Here is a 22,779-nt window from a genome sequence, read left to right on the forward strand (position 1 = left end):
AGGGTAGCAATCCCAGCTCCTATCACTAACTCCTGTCAGTCCACCTCAGCCCTGCTCTGGGGCAGCAACATCTTTCAGTACTGCCCGCTGACAATGGCAGAAAGGGTCTGTGGAGCTTCACAGGACATTTACCTTCATCTCATCCAGGCTGGCAGGGAGAGGGCCGGGCTTGCCCACCGCAGCATTACTGTTTTGTCTCATCAGCCCACTGGAACCAGAAGATACTGAAGATGTGCTGCTGACTGTGGCAGAAAGATTGCGTACGGCAGGGGCACTGGCACTGGCACCACTCTGCTGCTCTCCTGGAGGTCTGCAGGAAAAAAAGAACACAGACATTAAAACCACAGCAGAAAGACAGCAGAGGCCCTCAGTGTCCACAACATACACGTTCAGAAATGTCTAGGTCACCAGAGCTGCTCTAAACTCTAAAGCACAGCAATGCTCTTGACTATATCCATGCCCCTTGCTGTATCAACCAACTCACTTCAGCTGCTTTTGTCTGATTCCTCTCACACCAGCTCTTTTTGAGGCCCTCTGGAAGCTACAAGACTGAGCATGTCACACCTGTCACACCCCGTGGCCACCCCTCACACCCAGAACACCATGAGTCTGGTAAGAGTGCTTGTAAGTGCTTGCTAAGAGAGCTGCCACTGCAGACCCGTACTTAGGTGGGGCTGGCAGGATGGTCTGATAGTTGTAGTGCTGCTGCTGCTGGTTGAGGATCTGAAGCTGGAGAAAGAGCTGCTGTTGTTGCAGTATTTTGGCATAGGATGAATCCATGGGAGGAGCTCCCTTGTCCTGCTTTTGGTCTGGGGGAATATACTGATGATATTTAAGCTTCTTGACTTTCGGCTTCAACTCCTTGGCTTTTTTACTGCGCTGAGACTTCTCACTAGCAGACTTGGGCTGGCTTTGCTATTTAGAAGAAAAGGAGGAAGCAAGTAAGAATGGAAACACTGATATAACGTAACACCCCATGTAAACCAGAACCAACTGAGATTTTCATTTTGAAATTCTCTAGTTTGTTCACCTCAGGGTCTTTCCATGCTTCTCTGAGACATTACTGACACCTCACTGGCAGCAGCTTATGCTGCACCATAATGAAGGTCACCTTTCCCAGCACACCAGATCATTTGCTCATCCAGTGCAGACTCATTGACTCTAATTATAGATAACACTGATTGTTTCAAAACATTTTGCATTCAGCATCTGTTTTATAGAAGGTGAATACACGATGGAACAGAAAACCCCATTAAATATGTTACAATTAGTGTCAGAGGAAGACACTAGTGAGAAATGTTTCCTTCCTTTACATCTGTTAATTTACTACTTCCAACTCCAAACCTGCTTAAAAGTAACCTTCTTATCTTCCTTCAGACTACAACAATGAAGACATCAGCCAAAATAGTACCTTAATGAGTGCTGGTGGGGGCTTGGCAGCAGTAAGAGCCACTCCATTGGTAAGACTAGAGGGCAGAAGAGGTGGAGGTGGCAGTGGTGGAGGTGGCTGCTCAGGTACAAAAAGAGTTTCACTAGAGTCTGCACTAATCTGCAACTGGGATGAACCCTGCAGGGACAGAAGAAGGCATCATGAATACACACAAGAGGAGTGAGATAGTTTAACAGAGTGCAGGAAGTGTTCACTTAGAAGGAAGGAGCATGGGCTTCAAATCTTTAATCGGACTCCTTTAACCCACTGCTTCAGTTGTCCCTGAGAAGCAGCACAACTTCTTAGGGCAGAAGAGGAACCAAAATCCAACAGCTGTATCTCCCAGCATTTCCTGCTGGGATCAGTTGCACATAGGCTGTATCACCAAGCAATGGCGGCCCACTTCCCCACAAAGCACCACCATGAGGATTTGTGAATAACCAGAGGAGGACATCACTGACACCACCATGGAGATAAGACCCCCTGTGAATTCTCACAGACTATACCTCTTCGGGAAGACTTAAGTCTCACTTTTTAGGGTCCTGTGCCACAGATCAGGGTGAAGCTCCAGGATACTGCAGGAGGCCTCCACATTCTCACCTGAGCTAGTGGTGTACCAGTGGTGCTAGTGAGAGGCTCACAAATCCGCGAGTCCATCGGCGACGGGACGGACCCTTGGGACTCATGGCTGGCTGGCTGTTCTGGGGAGAGGGCATCACTGCTGTCCTCATCAAAGGAGGAGTTGTCTGCAACCTTTGGGTAGTTCACCTGTCCAACTAAAAACACAAACATTAACTGTGGTCTGGAAAGTGGAGTAAGAAATGACTTCACTTGACACTAGATGTTTCACAAAGACAATAATGGCATGGAGAGAGTTGTGCTTAAAGCTAAAAATGAGGGAACAGAGTCCCACCTGGATCAGGTTTAAGTGTTTACATTCGCTGTCTATCAGTAAAATGATGTGGACTAGGGTGAACCATTTCCCTTGCTTCCTAGCCAGGCAAGATCAGTGAGATACACAGGTCTGCCCAAAACCAGCTCTGTGGCATGACTTATTTCATTATCATCTGGCACCAAAGAAGAAGAAGATGGGGCAGTATAATGTTGAGTCATGGCTTCTTTGGTGTTCCTCCTATATGGTGGAAGGTAGAATCTCTCTTGGATTCTTCTGTCTTGGAAGACAGAATCCCAAATTGTCCTCAAGACTTACAAGAAACAAGGGCCGTGTATTAAGTGGTGGCCCTGGCTGCTATTAGCATTTCTGTCCATCTACATGCCCAGTAGATAAATTTACATGAGTGTACACTTGTAATGTATCAAAGTTTTTTAGACTAGATTTTTCTCAATTTAATCCTGCTAAGCAGGGAAATATTCTCATTTGCACCCCACCTAAAATCAAGAGGAATCCAGAGATGTACTTTGCTCAGTCAGAAGGAAGCCACATCTCTTATGCTTCAGTTCACAAGTTCCTCAACTTCCTCAACTACTTCTTGTTCAATAGTGAAGCCAGACTCTCTCACAACACTGTCCTTTTCCTTTTTTTATGGAAAGTATTCCGTCCTGCTCACAGTTGTGTCCCATTTGTCTTTACAGTAGCTCTGCGTATTTGAGGGGATGAATAACCACAGACACACAGACTGTTCAGTCTGGGGAAAAGAGCACTGCTGAGGCAGTGGGAAGGCTATTCCTCAGCGTTCCTTGAAGCTCTTGGAATGGCACTGGCATGATTTACATCTCTTCTGGTTTATTTTTAAAGGGATTAAATCCTCTGAAGTTTTTGAGTTCACTGACATCTTTTGTTTCACAGCACCTGTTTATGTTCTGTCTCCCCTCCTGATCTAAGTCAATGGGTTTTCCCTGACCAACACTGTTGACTTGTTATACTGAGAGAGGGATCTTAAGGAGATAATCTAGGGAATACAATCTTCAACAGTCTTTCAAGTCTTTAGGGTATACAACTGCTTTCAGAGTTTTCTGGAATGTCTGCATTCCCTATAATTTAATGTCTCCATAGCATTATCTGGGCCAGAAGGAGATCTGCTTTGGGCTGAAATCCTGTGATTCTGGGCCAGGAAAATGAGACCAGCCATGGGATTGAACTCTCTTAGACATGCAGGTGAAATGATAGGTAATCACAGCCACATCTGGGAAATGCCCTCCACAAAGATCCTCCTCTAACCTTACCAATAATAGCTTCCTTCAGGCTTGATTCCACAGGCAAGATGTTCTTCTCCACTAGCTCCATGGGCCCTGGCCTCTGTGCTATCTTCTCATTGAGGTCATCTGCCAGTCTGGCTCTCTTCAGCTTCAGCTGCTTAGCCTGCAAGGAGGGTTCAGCTGAGGTCTCTGTTTGGGGGAAAGTAAATAAAATAGCATTAATCCAACCATGGTCAACCCATGCTCTTCAGCAGTATTTTCATTCTATTCAGAAAGGTAACTGTAGATAACAATAGGTAACTGTATAGAAAAATAGCTGATAAATAACACTAGATAACTGTGCACCACAAAGATACGACAGATGTTATGTATGTTTAGATTATAAAGGTAACTCCAGTAGCCCTTGTGACAAATTCACTGTTCTCAAACTGGTGTCACCCAAATCTTGTTCACCTTTTCCCCCTGGTTGTGCCCCAAGCTTGGTGCTCAGCAGCAGCACAGCACTCCCTCTCTGAAGCTGAGGTTCATTACAAATCAGATCAAATCTGCCTCACTCCCTCTTGGACATTTTACAGTGTCTTCCCTTAGTAGCAGAGCAATCCATGGTCATTCTATTTCAGAGTTGCTCAGCTACACAAAACTGCACAGTTTGAATTCACACAACAGATTTTTCTGAGAATAATCTCCGAGCAAGCAGAGTTGAATCCCTCCCAAGGAATCATGCAACAGGCATGATCTTCTTCCCGCTCCCAACCGGAAGGAAGCTTTGGAAGTCAGAGGGGAAACAGAAAGCTGTTAAAATGGTAGTTATGGTAAAATTTATTGTTGATGTTTCCATGTTCAGCACTTGCCATACCTTCCAGAATGTGCATCCTAACCAGCTCTGATCTCTCTGGCCGGGATCGGATTTTGCGTTTCAGATAGTCCTCTGTCTGTGGCAAAAATAGACAAACAAGAACCACTTTCAGCTGATCAGACACAGGAGCAAGGTAATCTTGAACAACATAATGAAAAGAAACGGCCATCTTTAGCTGTTACTTAGATTTAAATAAGCACGAAATGGAGAAGGGCTCTATCTCCTGTCCCAGAGCTTACCCAGAGAATGAGCTTACTCTAAAGATGACCTTCTATTGTAATTGCCTTAGTCAATTGTGCAATGCTGCCCCACAGAACAGAAACTGGGAAAGACTTCCTCAGGAGCTGAAGTCCTCTTTTCCCATTGTATGCACCACCACTTTCATGTACACTGCTGCCATTCAGGGTCGACTTGTGGTTTGGGCATACTCTCTGATTAAAGGTATGTTATTTGTTAAGCTAAAGACCCCATGCAATCCCTTGGGGGGCAGAATCTAAATGCTGTGACAAGGCTTATTTCACCTCCAGAGCTGCTTTTAGCTCTGTCTTTGGAGAAAGTGCTACAAAGCAATGTACAGAGATGACCCTGACAGGCTGAACATGTTACTCTTTACACTGCTGAGGAATGGGAATCTGGAAGGAGTGGGTAATAGACTGGTAAGTACCAGACATCGGGATGGACCTTTGGAGAAAATAAGTATTAAAGTCAGTCAGAAATCTGCACCATAGTTGCTCAGCTACCCACATAAAAATATTAACTTAATAAAGTTTTAGGAAAAAAAGAGAAATATGCAAAAACCCTTTGGTCACCGGTCTTAATGCAAAGTCCCCCATTGCAATCCTTCCACAGTTTAAAGGGCCTTCCTTACAGGTCTTAATCACAGCTGTTTTTTTTTTTGTTTTTTTTTTTTTTTTTTTTTGACTTATGTTGTTTTCACTTTTAAAACAAAACTTAGTCATAACAAGTTTCATTCCACTGTGGGCTAATCAGAAAAAAATATCCCCAGAGGTCTTCTGAGGAACAGAAAGTATCAAGAAACTCCCCAGTTAGAAAAGGTGGCACATGAAGTATGATGCCTGGCTTCCTCTTTCTGTAGAGACAGAAGTCTGTGATTTCAATGTCACAAGATTTTGGGGGATCCTCTCTATTCAATTTTTCTAGTTTCTATCTTTTCAATTTTTCTAGTCTCCTAGGTAAAAATCGCATGTGTAGGTAACAGAGAAACTTTCCTCAAAGGTGGAACTGAACTCCACAGGATAAGAGCATTTAAGGCCAGCACAAACACCATAAAAATAAAAATGTCAGGTGCATGGACAGTGGGGAAAAAGAATGTGAGTCACTTCAAGAAAGATGACTCTAGGGAAAATCTGGGCACCATGTTCAATGGGCTTTAGGCACAATTAGTTCACTGAGGGTTAGCCAGCACCACATGCAAGCTGCAAAACACCCCATCCAATACACCTCTGACTACAGAAAGCTGCATGACATCCAGAGTATGAACAATTCCCTTCTGCATCTCATTAACAGCTACAGCATGCCCAAAACACAACGCATACTATTGCTGACTTTCCCAAAACACTAAAGATTGTATTGTGTCTTACCCTGGCCCGCTCCAAACTCTTTCTTTGTTCATGAAATGCAGCTGGACTTTTCAGAGCTGTGGAGAGGAAAAGCATTTAGAGAATGAATTAGAATGATGGAAGTTCTCTCACTGCACAACCCTTCAGGCCAGCTAAGTTAAACACACTGCAGCAACTGCCTCCTGCATCTTCCAACACATTGAGGCAGATCTCTAAACGGTACAAAGCAATGGGAATTGCCATACTCCATCTGACAGCACAGGGACACAGGATCTGAGCTGAAATTTTTCTGGGCCACTGGAGAGTCTAATACAGGTACACTTCTGAGCAAATTAATCACTGTTCCCAAAGTTGGGTCCAAGAATATGATTCAAAAACAGCCCCCCAAAAAAGCCTTTTATAAGCTTCAACAGACAGTAAGATATAAAGGACCCTTACGGGAATGGTTCTGAAACACTGAAGAGGTCAAACGTTGGAAGGATGAGGGACAATGCTAATGAACTCTAAATCCCCTTCATCATTTTTTTATCTCAAAGGAAGCTGCAAGTCTTTCCTGAATCTGCACCTGTGTTTTGTACACATGCAAGGACTGGCTGCAAATCCTGCAGGTCCACAGGACATATATATTGCTCTCTCTAAGAGAAATTATCATGAGAACATGGACACTTGGAGAGAAAAGTACATCTGCCTACTGACAGAAAACCACAGCTTGAGGAATTAACTTCAGCTCTCCACAGAACAGACCTTGCCCCCTTGGACTCTGTTTAAAACCAGGGCCAAAATGCATTATGTTTTCAGAAACCGATCCTCTGCTGTCCAGGACCACAGTAACCCTGGAGGAATCTCTCACTCTGCCTGGCTCCTCTGGAGCACACAAAGCTCATGTCCCACAGCAAAACCAGGTGATGATGGTGTCAGTAGCTCCTCACAGTTTCCATGAAGCTGCAAGTAGCTAGTTGTTTGATTTTTTTTTTTTTTTTTTTTTTTTTAACAACCACATTGTGGTTTGTATTGAGAAATAGCTGAAGGGAGCATATTAATAATTTCTTTTCATATTTCTGAAATACTAATATCTTAAACTGACTGAATTACCATCCAGCTAAACAAAAAAGTTAAAGAACTTCAGCTTTAAAGATAAGTTGCAAGTCTTTTGAAGACAGAAAGCTAAGCTCATAGAGTTGGTAACTCTGTAGTGTTGCATCCAGGTTCTGTGAAAAAGAGTCTGCCCATATTATTTTTAATTAAAGACCAGTGATTAAGTATTTCTCAAATATAAGTTCATTTTGAAGTCTTAAAAGAGTTAAAAAATAAAAGCCCCTGCAAAAATGCAATGTGAGAAACTACTTCTAAATGTATGTGGAGCCTTCCACACCTTTTCCTACAGAATGAAATGGAGTACAGACTCCATTCTGTTAAGTGTTAAAACACATTCTGTGAAATATAGAGTGTTCTTCTGATGCCAAGATGATTTTTTGCCTTTTGTTTTATATATCCTCAGTATTCTTAGCATCCATACTTGTAATTCTTTAAGACTGATAACTTAGCATAGTCCTAGTATTCTTAGGCCAGGAGATGAAACATCCTAAAGGCTCCTTGCAGGATGCCAGAAAACCCTACGCTCTCTTGAGAAACCAAGGCCCCCTCTAGAACTTCTCCTGTGAACAAGAGATTTGGCCCACCCAGGGGGGAACTTCCTCAGATGGGGTAATATCACACTATTCATCCAGGCCTCCCATTGGGGCATCCTTGTTAGATATGGTAATTTGTCTTTGTCTATGGACAGATTGGTCTTATAAAGGTCTATAAATTGTATACATGCTTTATTGTGCGTGTGCATGGAGGTGCATCCCACCTTGGTGAAGTGGTGCACCATAAAGATCCTTATTAAAATACCCTTATCCCTTAACTGTGTCTGGCTCTCAATTTTTTAAGACCAGGGAAAGGCATCACCTCTAGGTTCAGATCAATGAGGTAAGAAGTAGAATTCAGAATTCAGTCCACATGGCAGGAATTCTGAACATGCCAGGCATCATAGGTGGGATTTGGACTACGAAAGTGAATGAAGAATAATTTGTGGAATAAATTAACAATAACTGAAAACCACAGTAAGTGAGTATATAGACTCCTACAACAAATGGGGCAAATAGTTCCTGCTCAGATTAGTTGCATAAATCTGGTTGCAGAGAGAACTCACCAGAGAAAGTTACACAAGGTGTGAAATGCACTTTGAGATAAACCAAAGAGATACGGTATGGATATTGTTTTGCAATAACTAAAAAATGCAAAAAAACTTCCCCATCTAGCCGAGGCACCAACAAGGCCTCAGCTGATGCCTGCAATGGGGTGTTCTGGGCAGTCTGACCATGGCACTTCAATGAAGAGCAAGGAACAAACAATACTCTTTTCAAGTGGAGCGAGCTGCATGTAAATATGCATGTGCTTGAACCTGAACACGCTTTCCTTTCATTGTGTGCATCTCATAGAAAAGCAAAATAAAAGCTCAGGTCCACTTGGGCAAAGATAGCAAGCAACATTTAAATCTGCATGAACATCTACCCTGGAGACAAGAGAAGCAGGATTCATCTTGAGCCCTCAAAAGCTGTCTACCAGAATGTGCAGAGACAGCAGTAATTCTTTACTCTCCCCTTCTTGCCTACCTCTGCTGTCAGTATGAGGCAGCAGGTGAACTTTAAGTGACATTTCTCTGACCACAGCTAATGGTCAGAAAAGTCAACTGCCAGAGTTCAGCTGGTGTCACAGGTAGTCCAGGAAAACTCTTGCATACAGAAGAACAATGCAAAAAAAGAGTCCTCGAGTAAGAAAAAAGAAAAACACTCATGCATTTTATTAAACGTAAGTAACGCAGAACTGCTACAGGAATAATCTTGTAAAGAACACTTTCAGTCTCTCATGACTAGTCCTCTGGAAACGTGCACTGGGATGCAGCTCTCTGGGCTGGCAACATGACAGAGGACTTCATATTCGACCTCTGAAAATGTCAAGAGGACACAAATCCTTTACTGCTTCCCTCAGCAATATAGGATGAATTTGATATGTCAGAATAGGGCATCTATTGTAAAATCATACTCCATTTTAAGTTAACTAATCCTTGCACATTTTTTGGCTTTGAAATGACAACTTAGCCCAGAGCTGTGGAGCAACTCTGTTAACTTTACTACAGCAAATAAAAAACTAAAAATATAACCCTACGAAGTAATATAACCCTACGAAGAACTTGTAAGCAATAAGGCTGTGGGTGAGCTCTAAAGGAGACCCACGGTGCAGATATGCCCCTTTTCCAGCTTCTCCTACTGCCCTTCCCAGCCACTTAGTGCTGACCCCTGCAAAGCTGTTCCTGTGCCTCATAACCCATCTGGCTCGCTCACCAGAGTGCTGCTTTATCCATTCCATTCAAAACTACCCAGACTGATAAAAAAGCTCTACTGTTCTCAGCCATATCAGCTGTGGTGGCTTGTTCTGGCAGTGTTTGTGAATGAGTGGCTGAGATAATGTGCAAACCAGGTGGGTGTGGGGCAGCATTCCCACTCTGTCCACAGCCCCTAAGACCTGAAGCATCAGACACAGCCACAGAGGGTTAGGGATGGGGAAACTCCAAACACCTGATGCCTTCTGACTGCTCAGCCTGCAAAAAATACACCCAACTATTCCTTATGTAGTTTGTCTAACCTGTTCTTGGAGACTTCTCATGAAAAAATGTAGTATTACTGCAGAGAAATTATCCCAGTACACAAATTTTTTTACTATTTAAAAATATTTCTGAATGTCTAACTTACATTTCCCTTCCTACAATTCATACTCTTTGTTCCCCACCTTACCTGCAAACATTAGAGAGGACAATTTATTTTCTTTCTCTTTCCATCTACCTCTTGTGAAAACTTTGGTTTTCCTACAATCTTCTGATATATTAAATGACCCAAAGGCAGTTGCTTCAACCTTCCCTTGTAGGTAACATTATCCAGACCTTTGCTTGTTTAGTCTCTTTCAGACTCCTTCCATTTAAGCTGCATTTTTGTTGAAGGCCATCATCCAGAACTGGGTACATATTCCAGCCTAGGCTTTATCTGGCTGTTATAAAGTTAAATGATTATTCAATAACACTTCTCAGCCACATGTCCCAGCCAGTTTGCCTTTTTTGTGTACATAAAACAAAGAATCTTCACTTGTGCTTGTCTCACAATCCACGAAAGGTCTCCAATCCTCTTTTGCAGAGCTGGAACCAAGCCGACCACTTTTCATCTTCAATTCAAGCCACTGACTAGGCTTCAATTCTGCCCTTTTCTTTCATTTTATTCCATAGTTGTTGGCTTCTCCAAACATTATGAGTCCCAGCCCTGTCCTCTCCCCAGCCTACTAACCTGGTGCTTAATAAACATGCGGACTGTTCCCTTGTTAACACCAAATCACTGGAAATACTGTATCATGTCAAACACTGATTTCTCCCTTCCCATCCTTACCCAGCCACCCCGCTCAACTCAGCTCTGAGTCTGACACCAAGCCTTTATTCCAATCCTGTCCCCTCACAAGTTGCACAGGCAGCTTCAAAGTCGTCCCAGCTTGCTCCAGAAAACATCAGGCAAGGCTGTGCCTTCCTAAACCTGAGAAGTGTAAAAACACACTGAACACCCTGAATTCCCTGGGAAGCATTTCAACAAATATTAAGTCTGCTGGTAGATCCAGCTTCAGTAATGATCCCTTTTCCCCCACTTTTCCCTCTCCCATTTGTTTCTGCCTTGCCGTTGATGCTTCAAGTACTTCAACTGTGCTTGTAGTGCAGAGGCAGCTCTACTATGGAACTGTTGCCATAAAGTACCTCCTGCACCTCTCCATGGTACTCACCCCTCTCCAAACTTAACCTGAATCCTTGATCTAACTACCCAGCTACCTTTGAGTGAGCCCTGATGAGAACAGAGTGCTGCCAGAGGAAAAAAAACCACACCAAATCTGCCACATTACAACAGCAGCATGAGCTGTTGGGGTTTTTTTCTGCTGTATGCAGGAAAGAAATAGTTGACAACGAAGAAGTCATTCTGCAACACCCAATTTCAGTTAGGTTACCTCCTGCCAGCCTTTTGGGTTTATTTCTACATGATATGTACATGGCATTTTCAGCCTCACTAACCTGCAGTTCCACTTTCTGCCCTCGTTCCTGTACCTAGATCTGGGACAAAGCATGTCAGCCCTCAGTAAAGCTGACAAAACCATCTGTGGACTCCAACCACAGTTGACTTGAAAGAGTTATTTTAACCTGGATTGGTATGCTGGTTTACAGCACAGCTCCATAAATAATACCATCAGCAAAGCTGAGCACAACTGCCCTGCCAGATAAAGTCAGAAATGAGAGGCTGAATTAAAGGCCAGCACTGCAGCAGGAGCCCCATCCTGCTGAACCATGGTCCCCACATCTTCAAATTGCTCCACTGACCACAGGAAAACAGCCTGGTGTTAGAAATGGCCCAACAAGCACTAAAAAAGGCTCAGTGACAGATGGGACAATAGCATTACCAGTGGGGCTTGGGACAGCACAGTCCAGCAGGTGACCTCCATTGAGCTGTTCACATTTTTGTCTCACTTGGACAACTGTGGCAGTTCATAACATCAGCTGTTGGGAGGATGAGTTTTACCCCTCCCCTTTAGGTGACTGACAGCAGGACTTGGCTTTCCTGACAGAGATGGGATGGCTAGCAAGGATCCAATGAAATTCCTACCACACGCATCCTATTTCTTTAGTCTCTCTGCTGCCTGTTGTAGAGCATTTTGATGCTTCACCTCCAAAACTCCTGAAGCATTAGCATCTTTGTGGTCACAAAGCTACAATGAGAAACCTCCCTGCACATCAATTATGCAACTGTTGCATGTCCTCCACCCTGCTTCAAAAATGTTGCAGCTATATGTTGCAACTGTGTTCTTCCACCTTAACCCCAAAACCAAGCAGCAGCAGACAAGACCATCTACACTGACCCACACAAAGCCCAGAGACAAAAGTTGCTAATCTTCAGTTCAAAGCAATGTATTAATTCCTATGAAACAGGATGCAAAACTGCAATGCCTGAGTTCAGTGTTCCCCTAGTCCAAGCCACATTTTGCAGATGGCAAAGCGTGAATGAATCACAGAACCACAGAATGGTGTGGGTTAGAAGAAACCTTAAAGATCATGTAGTTCCAAGCCCCCTGCTATGGTTGCAGGGACACCTTCCACTAGACCAGATTGCTCCAAGTCCCATCCAGCCTGGCCTTGAGACACTGCAAAGAACCAAACTAGTGCTGCTATAAACAGCAGACCGAATCAAGGCTCAGGAATCAAACACAAATCTTCAGTATAACAGCAGAGACAAAAAGCTGGGCAAAATGGTGCAAACATTTCTGTTTGGGGTTTACCCTGCAGTGTACAAAAGCAGATTTTAGCCATGCAAAGCTTTCAAAGATACTCATGTACCTTTGAAACCTCTGAGTTCCTGTTACCTAGCGTGAGAATAAGTGGAATCAGAACCAGGCTGAGACACTGTAAGAATGAAACACAGCAGTGGAAGAGGACTGACCCAACTGCTGTGAAAAGGTGGCCAAAATACCCATACACCCTGCTTTTGCTTATGTAGTTGAGAGAAGACACTGAGGTTTGCACGGAACTAAACACAGGGAAATAGAAAGGCAAAAGGATCTGCACAGATCCTCATAGCTCAAGTGCATTGTGCAAACCAGAAGCCTTCTGTAACAAGTAAATCCCTACTTGAGGCTATCAGGCTCAGGCTGACAGAGGAGAGGAAGCACATGAGCCTTCCTTGGCCATAGGAGCTAACTCATCATAGACAACAAGGTGGTATCTGAACTGCCAATCACTTGGGAAGACAACACACAGTGTTTGTAGAAAGGCTACAGCTAAATTCAGAATACTGAGTCAAATATTTTGCTCTTCAGTTAGACCTATTCCAAAGGGAAAGGAAAAGCCTTCCTTTGCTACGATAAAGAGAAGCTTCTGTCACGTCCAAACCCAACTCAGACAGGCTGATTTAATTCAGAATGGCAGAAGGCCTTCCTGCTGCAGCTATTTACCCCTGCCCTCAACCAACTTCTGGTTCCTCTCTCTTGTTTACTATGCTTTCGTAAAAAGATGAGATAAAGTGCTGCAAATAGGCTCGATGACTTCCGCCGTTGGTTGAGGGTGGGGTGGGGCTCCCACCCATAGGATTTGCTAAGAGACACAGAACTTGAACCACAGAGCAAGGCAGTTAGCACTTTCTTCCTCCCTTCATCTTCACCCCACCTTCAAAAAGCATTTCTCACAGCATGGAAGAAAAAGGTAACAAAAAAACTGGGTCAAATGCACAGAAGGGGTTGTCATCTTGCCAGTAAGGCAGTGTTGAAGAGCTGCTGTATGCTGCAGAAATATGAAAAGGGGCTGAAGAATACACAGCTGAGAGATGAGATGGCCATCAGCATCCTTTTCTCCATTTCCAGCTCTGGTGAGTTTCTCATCCAGTACACAGACCTGATCATACTTAAGAATTCTTGATACCATATCCCAACACTGGTAAATGACCTTGGATTAAGGCTAAAATACGAGTATCAAGTTATGGATAGGAAAAGAAGCCACAACTGGTAAATTGTGATTATTCAAATCCCAAAATACATAATCTCAGAAAATTAAAAATTAAGACTAACCTAAAAAAGTCAATGTAAATATGTTCATGAAGGTAAGAAACACATCTCTGGCACTCAAACAAATGAAGTTTGCCCTTCAGTGACACCCTTCAACAAGAATGTTATTGTGATGGAAGGATTATGAGTGTTCCTAGTCCCAAACAGAAGAAAGGCTGGGGAAAGGTTCCTTCCCACACTGCTGCTCTGGTGCTGTAGCTTCACTGAGTCTTCCCCACTGCCCAGCCATTCCAGCCAACAGAGACACACAGAAAACAGCAGCCAAATGAAGCCCCTGTTAGAAGACTGTCTGGTGAGCCCGGGCTGCTCTGGAAGCCAGAGCTGAGGTCCTGACACCCTGCCTCAGAGAGCCAGCCCTCCTCCTGGGCCAAGGTTTTGAAGCTGCACAGTGTACCAGCCCAGGCAGCTGTTTTTCCCCAAAAGAGCCACTTTTCCAGCTCCCTGCATGTGGCTTGCCCTGGCTGCTGAAGCACACCGGCAGGGGGAAGTGCGGTCCTCAGCAGCCGGGCTGCTCCCAGTGCCGGCAGCAGGCACCTCCCCAGAGCCTGCTCCCAGCAAGACTGCCAGGAACTTTGGTACAGCAGCATCCCAGACAGAGCTGGAGTGTAAGATTTTCATCAACTGTATGAAAAGCCTGAAGTATAGGTTTGTCACAGTAAACGTGAAATTATTGGCAGAAAGGACTAAGATTTTTCCAAGGCCCAACACTGAGTTAATTTAAAATCTAACATATGTGCAATTTCTCAGAAAGTTCGTCCTCTTTAGAAGCAAAATGGAAATTCTCACCCATGGTAACAGTTATCAGATCTGTGGCTACGGCTTTGTGTCAGAAAACACTTAAGCAAATACAAAAAATGTATAATCTGCTCCATCTATTGCCATTAACTCTTGGCATTCAAAAGACATTACCTAAATTCTGAAATGAAAAATAAAAAAGGCTAAGCTTCATTACAATCAGGATTATATCACCTCCAAAATGAAGAGGAAAAGGGAGACAAAGGAATTTCTACCAGGAACCCTTTGATCCATGCATTCATGGACCAGACCTCATGCCTGTTTCTTGCATGAATAATTGGCCTTTGCAAACTCCTCTGATAACTTTCCAGAGTGCCCAGGGTGGGAAAGGTATGGGGTCACAAAAAGCAGAGACCATTCCCAGGCAACAAGAATGAAGCTAAGGCAACTGTGGGAATACAAAGGGAGAAACTGTATTGCCAAACAGACTTTATTCCCCTGAACTCTTAGTTTCTCTTGCAACTGGCAGAGTTAACTCTTCAATCCTGACAGCAACCAAGGACCAAATGCAGCCTATCAAATAGCTGGGCATGGTCTTCCTTCTACAGCTTCAGAAATGTCAAACAGCACATTTCCGTCCTAACGCAATGAATTTTATTATTCCAATCATGTCTTATTAATCACAGATCACAGCACATGGAAAACACAGTCAGATAGACACCTAAAAATACGAACAAAGCAGATGCAGTTACTAGTCCTCTGACAATAAGACTCTCCCCTTAAATGTACATACAGCCTCACACACATGAAGCCTGAAGGCTTTGAAATTGTGCTTCAAGAAAAATGATTGAAGGCAAATAGCCAGCAAATAATTCCTGGGAGACAAGTTATAGGTATACAATCAAATTAAAATAAAAGCAGTTTGATTTCTGTGCAACACAGCAGAAACAGAAAAAATCTAGAGGACAACTGCAAATGTCCTCTACTTATTTTTTTTTTTTTTCAATTTTATAATACTTGCTTAGTGTTCCAGTCTTACTCTCAGAGCACGACACTGAGCAAATCAGAAGTTTAGCTGCAGCTACTGTATGGAGTAACAATATTTACAGTCCACATATATGCTTTTAACTCCTCGTCCTAAACAAAATTACAGTTCCAGCCTAAAAGCACGAAAAAGAAGCAGCTGCCAATGTGCAGAACAGCAGACATAAGAAGGCAGGGGAGTGAAAATTTGTATTTTTTGCTTTGTTACTATAAATAGATTCCATAAAACTACTGGAATGCCACTACAAACATCTGATATGTAAAGCGCTGAGGGACATGTCTCTCGGGGTGTTAAAGCAATGGGTTAAGCTGCAGCTCTAATAGAACACACCACAACCTTGAAATGTTGGCTGGGTAGCCACACTGCAACAGCTCCAAGCCAGCAGAACTCCACCTAGGCACAGCAGTTCATCTATCCTGGCCCTTATGCAGAAGACAAAATATATCTGAGGCATGAAGGATGGCCCCTGAAGTCACCAGCATGATGGCAGAACAGCTCCTGTCGTGAAAAATACTACACCTGTAGGTAACTTTAACATTCCAACAGCTCGCTGCCTCTCCTTTCTCTGACAGACACAGAAAGATGCTCCTACTTCACAATTAGCAGTTCAACAATTTATAAAATTTATTTCTTTCCTTTGTTTTGTTTCTGACGTTTAATATGTTCTACTGTAGCTATTATATGTAACAGGAACCAAAGGTTGATGATATATGATATATTTTATATTATATATTATATGTCATATATTATATATTATATATTATATATCCTCAACTGACAGGTCTCCTTAAATTAGCCCACATACACTAAATCGACAAGATTCATAATAAGAAATAAGAATAAATAAGAAAATAGGAACATAATTATTGAGCCATGCAGCAATAAAGCTAGAAGTGCATAGTTTTCAAGTATTTAAAAACCTATTTTTTTCTAAACTGAGAAGTGGTTGGACTATCTGGTGAAAGCTAAAGCAGGAATAGCATTTTTAGCTACTCTACACAAACACACGTGTGGATGTATGGCCGAATCTTGGGGTTGAGATGTTGAAGTCTAGAGGCATGATTTAACCTTAGAAACTGCCATGGCAAGCACTTGCTTCCCAAACTCAGTATCTCAGAGATCCTTGGGGTTTTGTGATGGTAGCTGTGCTGGACACAGAAGACCAGCTACTACAAGCTTTGTCTTGATCAACACTAATATGCCAAAGTATAACCTGTGTTCTGTACTCTTAAATCACCAGCTGTCTCCAGTAAATAGCAATTCCTTTAGAATTAGTTCTAAGCAACATCTCACAGACTCCCAAAAAAGCAAAATAGTGCATTTTAGTTTTATAACAAAAATTACATTTTGTCCACTAACTTTATGACTAATAAAAAACACAGCAAGTGATATGAAAGGCCTAATGAGATGATAATCATTAGACTGCCTGCTATATTACAGTAATTTCTAATCAAGTGACATGTTGGAATTGCATTGTGAATTGAATGCTCTTTTCATGGAGTCTGAGTCCAATTCCATCCTCTTTGGATCTAGACACAGTCGTGTCCTGCAGCCCAGAACACAAATATACAGAGGAGTTGGATGTGGGCACAAAAACTGGCAAACGTCAGATACACTGAAGTGAAAAAGAAGCTCCTGAAAATTCTCAGCCTGTACAGCAGCCTCCTTCTAGCTTTCAGTGCAGGTGATGCCCTTTTCAAAGGATGCCTGTGTCATTTTTCAGAGACTCACACAGCACTACTACAGAGAAACACAAGGCACATTCCCAGAAATTATCTACTTCTGCTTCGCCTGCTTGGGTAGATGTGATGGTCAAAAGAGCCTTCCTGCAGGATTGTGCCATATGACAACCTTGCATTCTTGCCTGTGCTTCGTGTTTGCAGCCAGAAGCCAAAAACCACAATATCTTGATGGATAAAACAAACAGCATGTGAAGCTTTAAATCTTGCAAAACAGAAAAAGAGACACATATTTTGCATAACACAGTATTGCTACATTCGCCAAAAGTCTTTCTCCTAAAAATTTTTGCTATTTTAGTTGAAGATACTTCCCACATAACTTTCTACTCAGATGCATATTAGCTTTTGTTTTAAACACTCTCCTCAAGAGTGAAAAATGGGGTGTTTAATATTCTCCCCAAAAACCTTACAATAGCCGTACCCTTTGAATTCAACATGAAATGACAGCATCTGACTGTTCTTCTACAGCACAACAGAGTTCAAAGAGTTGAGCACAGACAGCAGATTTTGTTAACTTGTATTTTGTGAGGATGAGAAGATGAAAATCATCTCTGCATAGCTACAAAAAAATACAAATAGCAAAAAGGCATGTCTACTTGTACTGTCACAAAATAGGCCAAAACCTGAATACATAGAAAAACTCTCCTTTTTTCAAGACACAGTCATTCTAGCTCAGATCACAGGTATGTCAGCTGCAAGTGAAGACTTGGTTCCCACCCCTTTTTAAAGGCAATTGAGAATTTTAATCTTGAACTACTGAATCCTGCTACTAGTAAAAGATTACACAAAGTGGTAACAGAAAGCAAGAAGAATTAATGAAGCATAAAACACAATTATTTTGAATCCTCTTTCACTGTCCATAAATGCTTTATTTCTTACTACAATACACTAATCTTCCAGCGGAGCAAAGCCCCACTGTAGGTGGCTGGTGGGTTGGGAAGGTTAAGTGAGATTAAGTGTACTTGGTAAAAAAATGTTGAAACATTTGCCTTTCCACTCTACCATATAAACAAAATTCCACATGGGACAAAGTAAGCAATTCCCAGTTCTGTTATGAACAAGCACAGCAGGAGGAGCATGACTCTCACTATCACTTTAGGATGACACAAACATGTAATCTCCCACTCCTCATATTTAAAGTGTCCAAAATCCTCATGTAGATGGAAGCTTGCAATGAAATTTCTCTTTTAGGGCACCAATTTGCAGTATAAATATTATGTGGGGTTTAGATTCAGTCAGGAGAATCAAAGTTACCAATGGGAGTTTGCACACCACATAGCTGGTAATGTAAAACAAAACCTTTCACTTCTCCCACACTTGGCTCAGGGATTTTTCCATGGCTGTTTGCCTCAAGATATAAAGGAACTGATCTGTATCACAGGCTAATCTAAAGGAACATGTAGGAAAGCACAGTAAAACCAAAACAGAAACAAAGTTGATGCTGAGGAAGTGACATTCACACTCTGGATGTGAAGGTGAATTAGAGGTGTGGTGCCAGACAAGCTCTAGTCTGGTCCCATGGGCTGAATGCATATTAGCTCTAGGCAGAATATTTTCCACTTCACTTTCATTCCAATTTAATCCAGCTCTCAAACTTAATTTTATGATGCAAAGCAAGGCACAGTAGGCAGGTGCAATCAGGAGCTTCACTTCAAAAACACATTCCTGATACAAGCTGTAATGCAGATAGAACTGCAACCATCACAGCTCTCCCAAGAGTGTTAAGACTCTCCAGATGGAAAATAAAGGAAAGAAAAGAAGCCATCCAGCATCTGACATGGAAAGAGCACTCCAGCTCTTTTAGTTTAGCACCAAACCATCTTGGATTCCAACTTTTACACTTCCATTGAATCATCATGAAGGACTGTGTGGGGCTTGGCTCCTGGCTAACAAACTCGAGAGGGACACACAAGTCCAGCACAGCCACGTTCAGCAGCAGATGACAGCAGATTAAGTACCTCAATGTTTTCACAGAGAAGAGGTACAGGCCAGAGAGAAGAAAGAATATACAATACTTGCATATTCCCAGCAGTAAAAAAAAAAAAAAAAAGTCAGTTTTGGAACCCCTGAAAGTAGAAGTAAAACTGTCATGGTGCTGAGATGGCTTCTGGAGGAACATGGTCCCTAGTCATCCTCTGCACTTCTCAGGTTAAAAATAGGACTTTTGCTTTAAATATCACTATTTATCTCACATCTGATCTCCTCTTCAAAAATGGTCCAGGCAAATTACATTTTAAACATCTCCCTATGTGTGGTTATTTCCAGTTGGCAGATATGGGTAAATGATACCACTACCTGCAAAGAACTCATTTCAAATCATGTTTAGAACAGATGTGTTAAAGTGGGTTTTCTCCATTGCAGAAAAGACCTTCTATTGTGTTGCCAGTGTTTTCACAATGATATTTCACTAAGTGGTTTTTTTTGGTCCATCACAAAATTCACATGTAAGAGATACAAATGAAGGGCACAAATCTGCAAAGACTAGTAATTTAGGCTATGTTTTAAATAAATTTAAGACTCATAAATTATTCTGGATGCCTTACTTGAATTACTTGCAAAGCCTTCATTTTCAAAAGGCCTGCAAAACAGACCCCTCTCCGGAATCACAAGTTTGTCCAGGCACACTTCGAAGAATGCCAGTACTGAACATAAGTTAATACAGTATTTGCATAAATATCCACCTAAAGCAGGACACCACAAAGAAGCCAGGAACATTTTCTTCTGAGAAGCATTAGTAAAAAGGCACAGTCACTGGGACACTAGTCTTTCATCCAAAACCAAGTAAGTGTATTCTGTAGAAGCTCGTATACAAGCTTCTCACATTAAAAAATAGACAACAGGTATGATATAGCCAGACAGAACAATCTTTTCTTTTTGTTTTGGTAACACAGTTTTAGCAGAGGTCCCAGAAGCCTCTTACAGAACAGTACTGCCATACAGCAAGCCACTTCAGCTGAGTGCTGCTGACAGCTCTCTTCATTCAGACACAGAGATGAAGTCTAACCTTCAGCCCTCAGCAAAGTGTAAGTCACAGCACTGTGTCATATTACAGTGTGCACCCCAGAAACAGAAGAAATGAGAAAATCCTCATTACTACACCACCTTTAAGTAAAGCTTCTGAAACAGGGCAAAAGGGAAGCTTTTGAAAGAAGAAAATACTGCATTTTACTAGAGTTGTTGCGTGAAACTGAGAGGACCTCAAAAATAAAACATTTGCTGTATGGTCTTGCTTCGCATTTTTACCTATAAGCCATCTAGTTCAGAGGTACCAAAGCATGACAAAACTATTTGCCAGGCACCTTTTTTGCATTTTTGCAGGAAGAAGGGGAGCAAAACAGAAAAATACCTTCTCAAACACTAATCTGACAGCAAAAGCTTGGGTTTAGAGTAGATCCTCTCTGTTTACCCAAAAAAGTAAACGTTCTCTGCCTGCACAAATTTTGTCTTTCCCTGCAAGAAGGGCAATGGCTGATGCCCACAGGGCTCATTCTAGATGTTTTCTAGCTACAAACATAAACCTTGTTGGTTAACATCTCGTATACAACGCCTGGTTTTGGCCAGTTTATATAAAATACACACACAAAGTGCCTCCGAGGTCTGGGTAAGACCTCTGTAAGAACAGAAACTGCAGGGGCAGGAAGCCTGTTAGAAGAGTGATTACCAGCATCGGTCAAGCACACAAGGCACTTCTAACATAGGATGTTCTCCAGAAGACTGAGAGGAAAAGCAAAAGCCGAGTTTTTCAGTACAGTTACTCTTGCAGCCATTGCTCTGTTCCTCAGTCTCGGAGGTGGCACCAACACTTCCGAAGAACCGGGCTGGGTGGGGCTCTTACACAGGATGATTTCCAAGCAAAAGCAGAGAACCTGCTCTCTCGAATCATCCGGGGAACCATTCTCCACCAAAAAACCGTGCATAAAACCACCAGGACGAAAAAGTGCAGCGGTACTTACGCGGCATGATCCCTTGGCTCACCAGCTCCTCCCGTGTGCGCCGCTGCTGGAGCTTCAACTGCAGCACTGCACGAGCACAGAGAGAAGGGAGAGAAGGAAACCCATCAGTGCAAGAAACAACTGAAGAGACATTTTCAAAGGCATCTTGTTGTCTTCTCTGGATGCCGAGGCACTGGCGAAGAGCAGAAGAAGACCCCCCCCCCCGTTCCCACCCTGCTGCCCTGCCCTGCTGCAATTGCAGAAGTGGCCCCCAGCAGTCAGGTTTCCGTAGGCTGCTGCAGCCAGGGGGGAGGAAGTTGCGCAGGGTCTTGGCAGGGTGATAAAAATCCACAAAGCCAGGCCTGTTTCTCAGTTCTTTCTAGAGCCCCAACTGCTTTCCAAACCATTAATATTAACAAACAAACAAAGAGAAACACCAGCTGACAGTCCTCCAATAAACACAGAGTGACATCCCAGCTGCTAATGACTCCTGAAAACTCTAATTACTATGCACTGAATGATATGTCAAAATTGTTGGACATTACTCTAAATTACAAGGCTGATTTCCTTCCTCAGCTCAGAAATTCACCTTCAGAAACATCTCATGAAAGTGAAATACCATGGATACATCTAGAGGTGTCCTTCCACTACACAAGGAATCCCCTTATCACTAGAAGTTTTCCTATTTATTTTAGCATAACAGAATATATTCATGACCTATGTGAAATGCAATTAGCTGGTTTTCTCTAGTGCAAATCCCTGGAATAGCCATAATTTCAACCTTTAAATTAGAACAGCAGTTTCTCTTTAAACTATACAATTGAAGCAACATTCTAGATTGTTCTTACAGTCAGACACCTTCCATATGAAAAGCAACCTTTCAAAACGGAAGAAAAAATTAACATGAATGTGTAGTCACACACATGCCTCAGAACAGGACAACCTGAGTATTACTGAATCCCATTTGCAATCAAGCCCAAACTCCTAAGTATACTCAACATAAAATATTATAAAATGAATGGCAATGCTTCTCATCTCCCGTGTTTTAATTTCGATTCCTTTTATGCTTTTTGTATAGTTCACATAATGAAAGTCCACACAAACGTAGTGGTACCACTACAGAGTAAAACTGCTCTACAGTCTAACTATACAATCTCATTATAACCCTTATGTCTCCTTTCTTAAATACTTTGTTTGTCCAGTACATTAATTTCATACATTATATCCAAATTTGTATGGTACACTGCCTAAAGTAGAGATCAAAAAATGTAAGAAGATGCCACTTTGTCTACTTACAGACATCATCACATTTTACCTGTTTCTTTCAACCTCCTATCTGCAGTTTGCATTTGACTAAGATACATCTTCCAATATGGGTTCTGGTCTTCACATCTCTTCCTTTCTTTGGTTGTTTCCACACCACCTGATCACCCTCACTTAAAATCACATCTAATTTTCTTCTTGGATTTTTCTGGCTTCCACTTCCATTGATTCTTGATGTACCTTTCTCTGAAGCAGTGGGAGGAGTACCTCCTACCAGTGAAAATACCTCTGTGCACACAGTGTGCAAACAAGTTACCTCTCTTCTGTTTCTTAAGACAAACTGTCATTTCTTAATATATGTATCCTGGG

At 42.3% G+C, this 22,779-nt stretch overlaps 1 protein-coding gene across 3 annotated transcripts in view; it reads right to left on the bottom strand.

The window, feature by feature from the left end:
• MRTFA (myocardin related transcription factor A) overlaps positions 1-22,779 on the bottom strand; it is an 84,878-nt gene that overhangs the window by 10,234 nt on the left and 51,865 nt on the right. For all 3 annotated transcript variants that reach the window (XM_066320097.1, XM_066320096.1, XM_066320095.1), the window contains exons 2-9: positions 21,169-21,234; positions 6,044-6,099; positions 4,443-4,518; positions 3,614-3,775; positions 2,030-2,205; positions 1,412-1,567; positions 665-915; positions 133-310 (exon numbers count right to left, since the gene is read on the bottom strand). In XM_066320097.1, the coding sequence (XP_066176194.1) occupies positions 133-310; positions 665-915; positions 1,412-1,567; positions 2,030-2,205; positions 3,614-3,775; positions 4,443-4,518; positions 6,044-6,099; positions 21,169-21,175 (1,062 nt within the window). In that variant the 5' untranslated portion in view covers positions 21,176-21,234. The remainder of the gene's footprint in view (positions 1-132; positions 311-664; positions 916-1,411; positions 1,568-2,029; positions 2,206-3,613; positions 3,776-4,442; positions 4,519-6,043; positions 6,100-21,168; positions 21,235-22,779) is intronic.

The sequence above is a fragment of the Sylvia atricapilla genome, chromosome 5 (genome assembly GCF_009819655.1).
Source record: "Sylvia atricapilla isolate bSylAtr1 chromosome 5, bSylAtr1.pri, whole genome shotgun sequence".
In the NCBI taxonomy this organism is placed as follows: Eukaryota; Metazoa; Chordata; class Aves; order Passeriformes; family Sylviidae; genus Sylvia; species Sylvia atricapilla.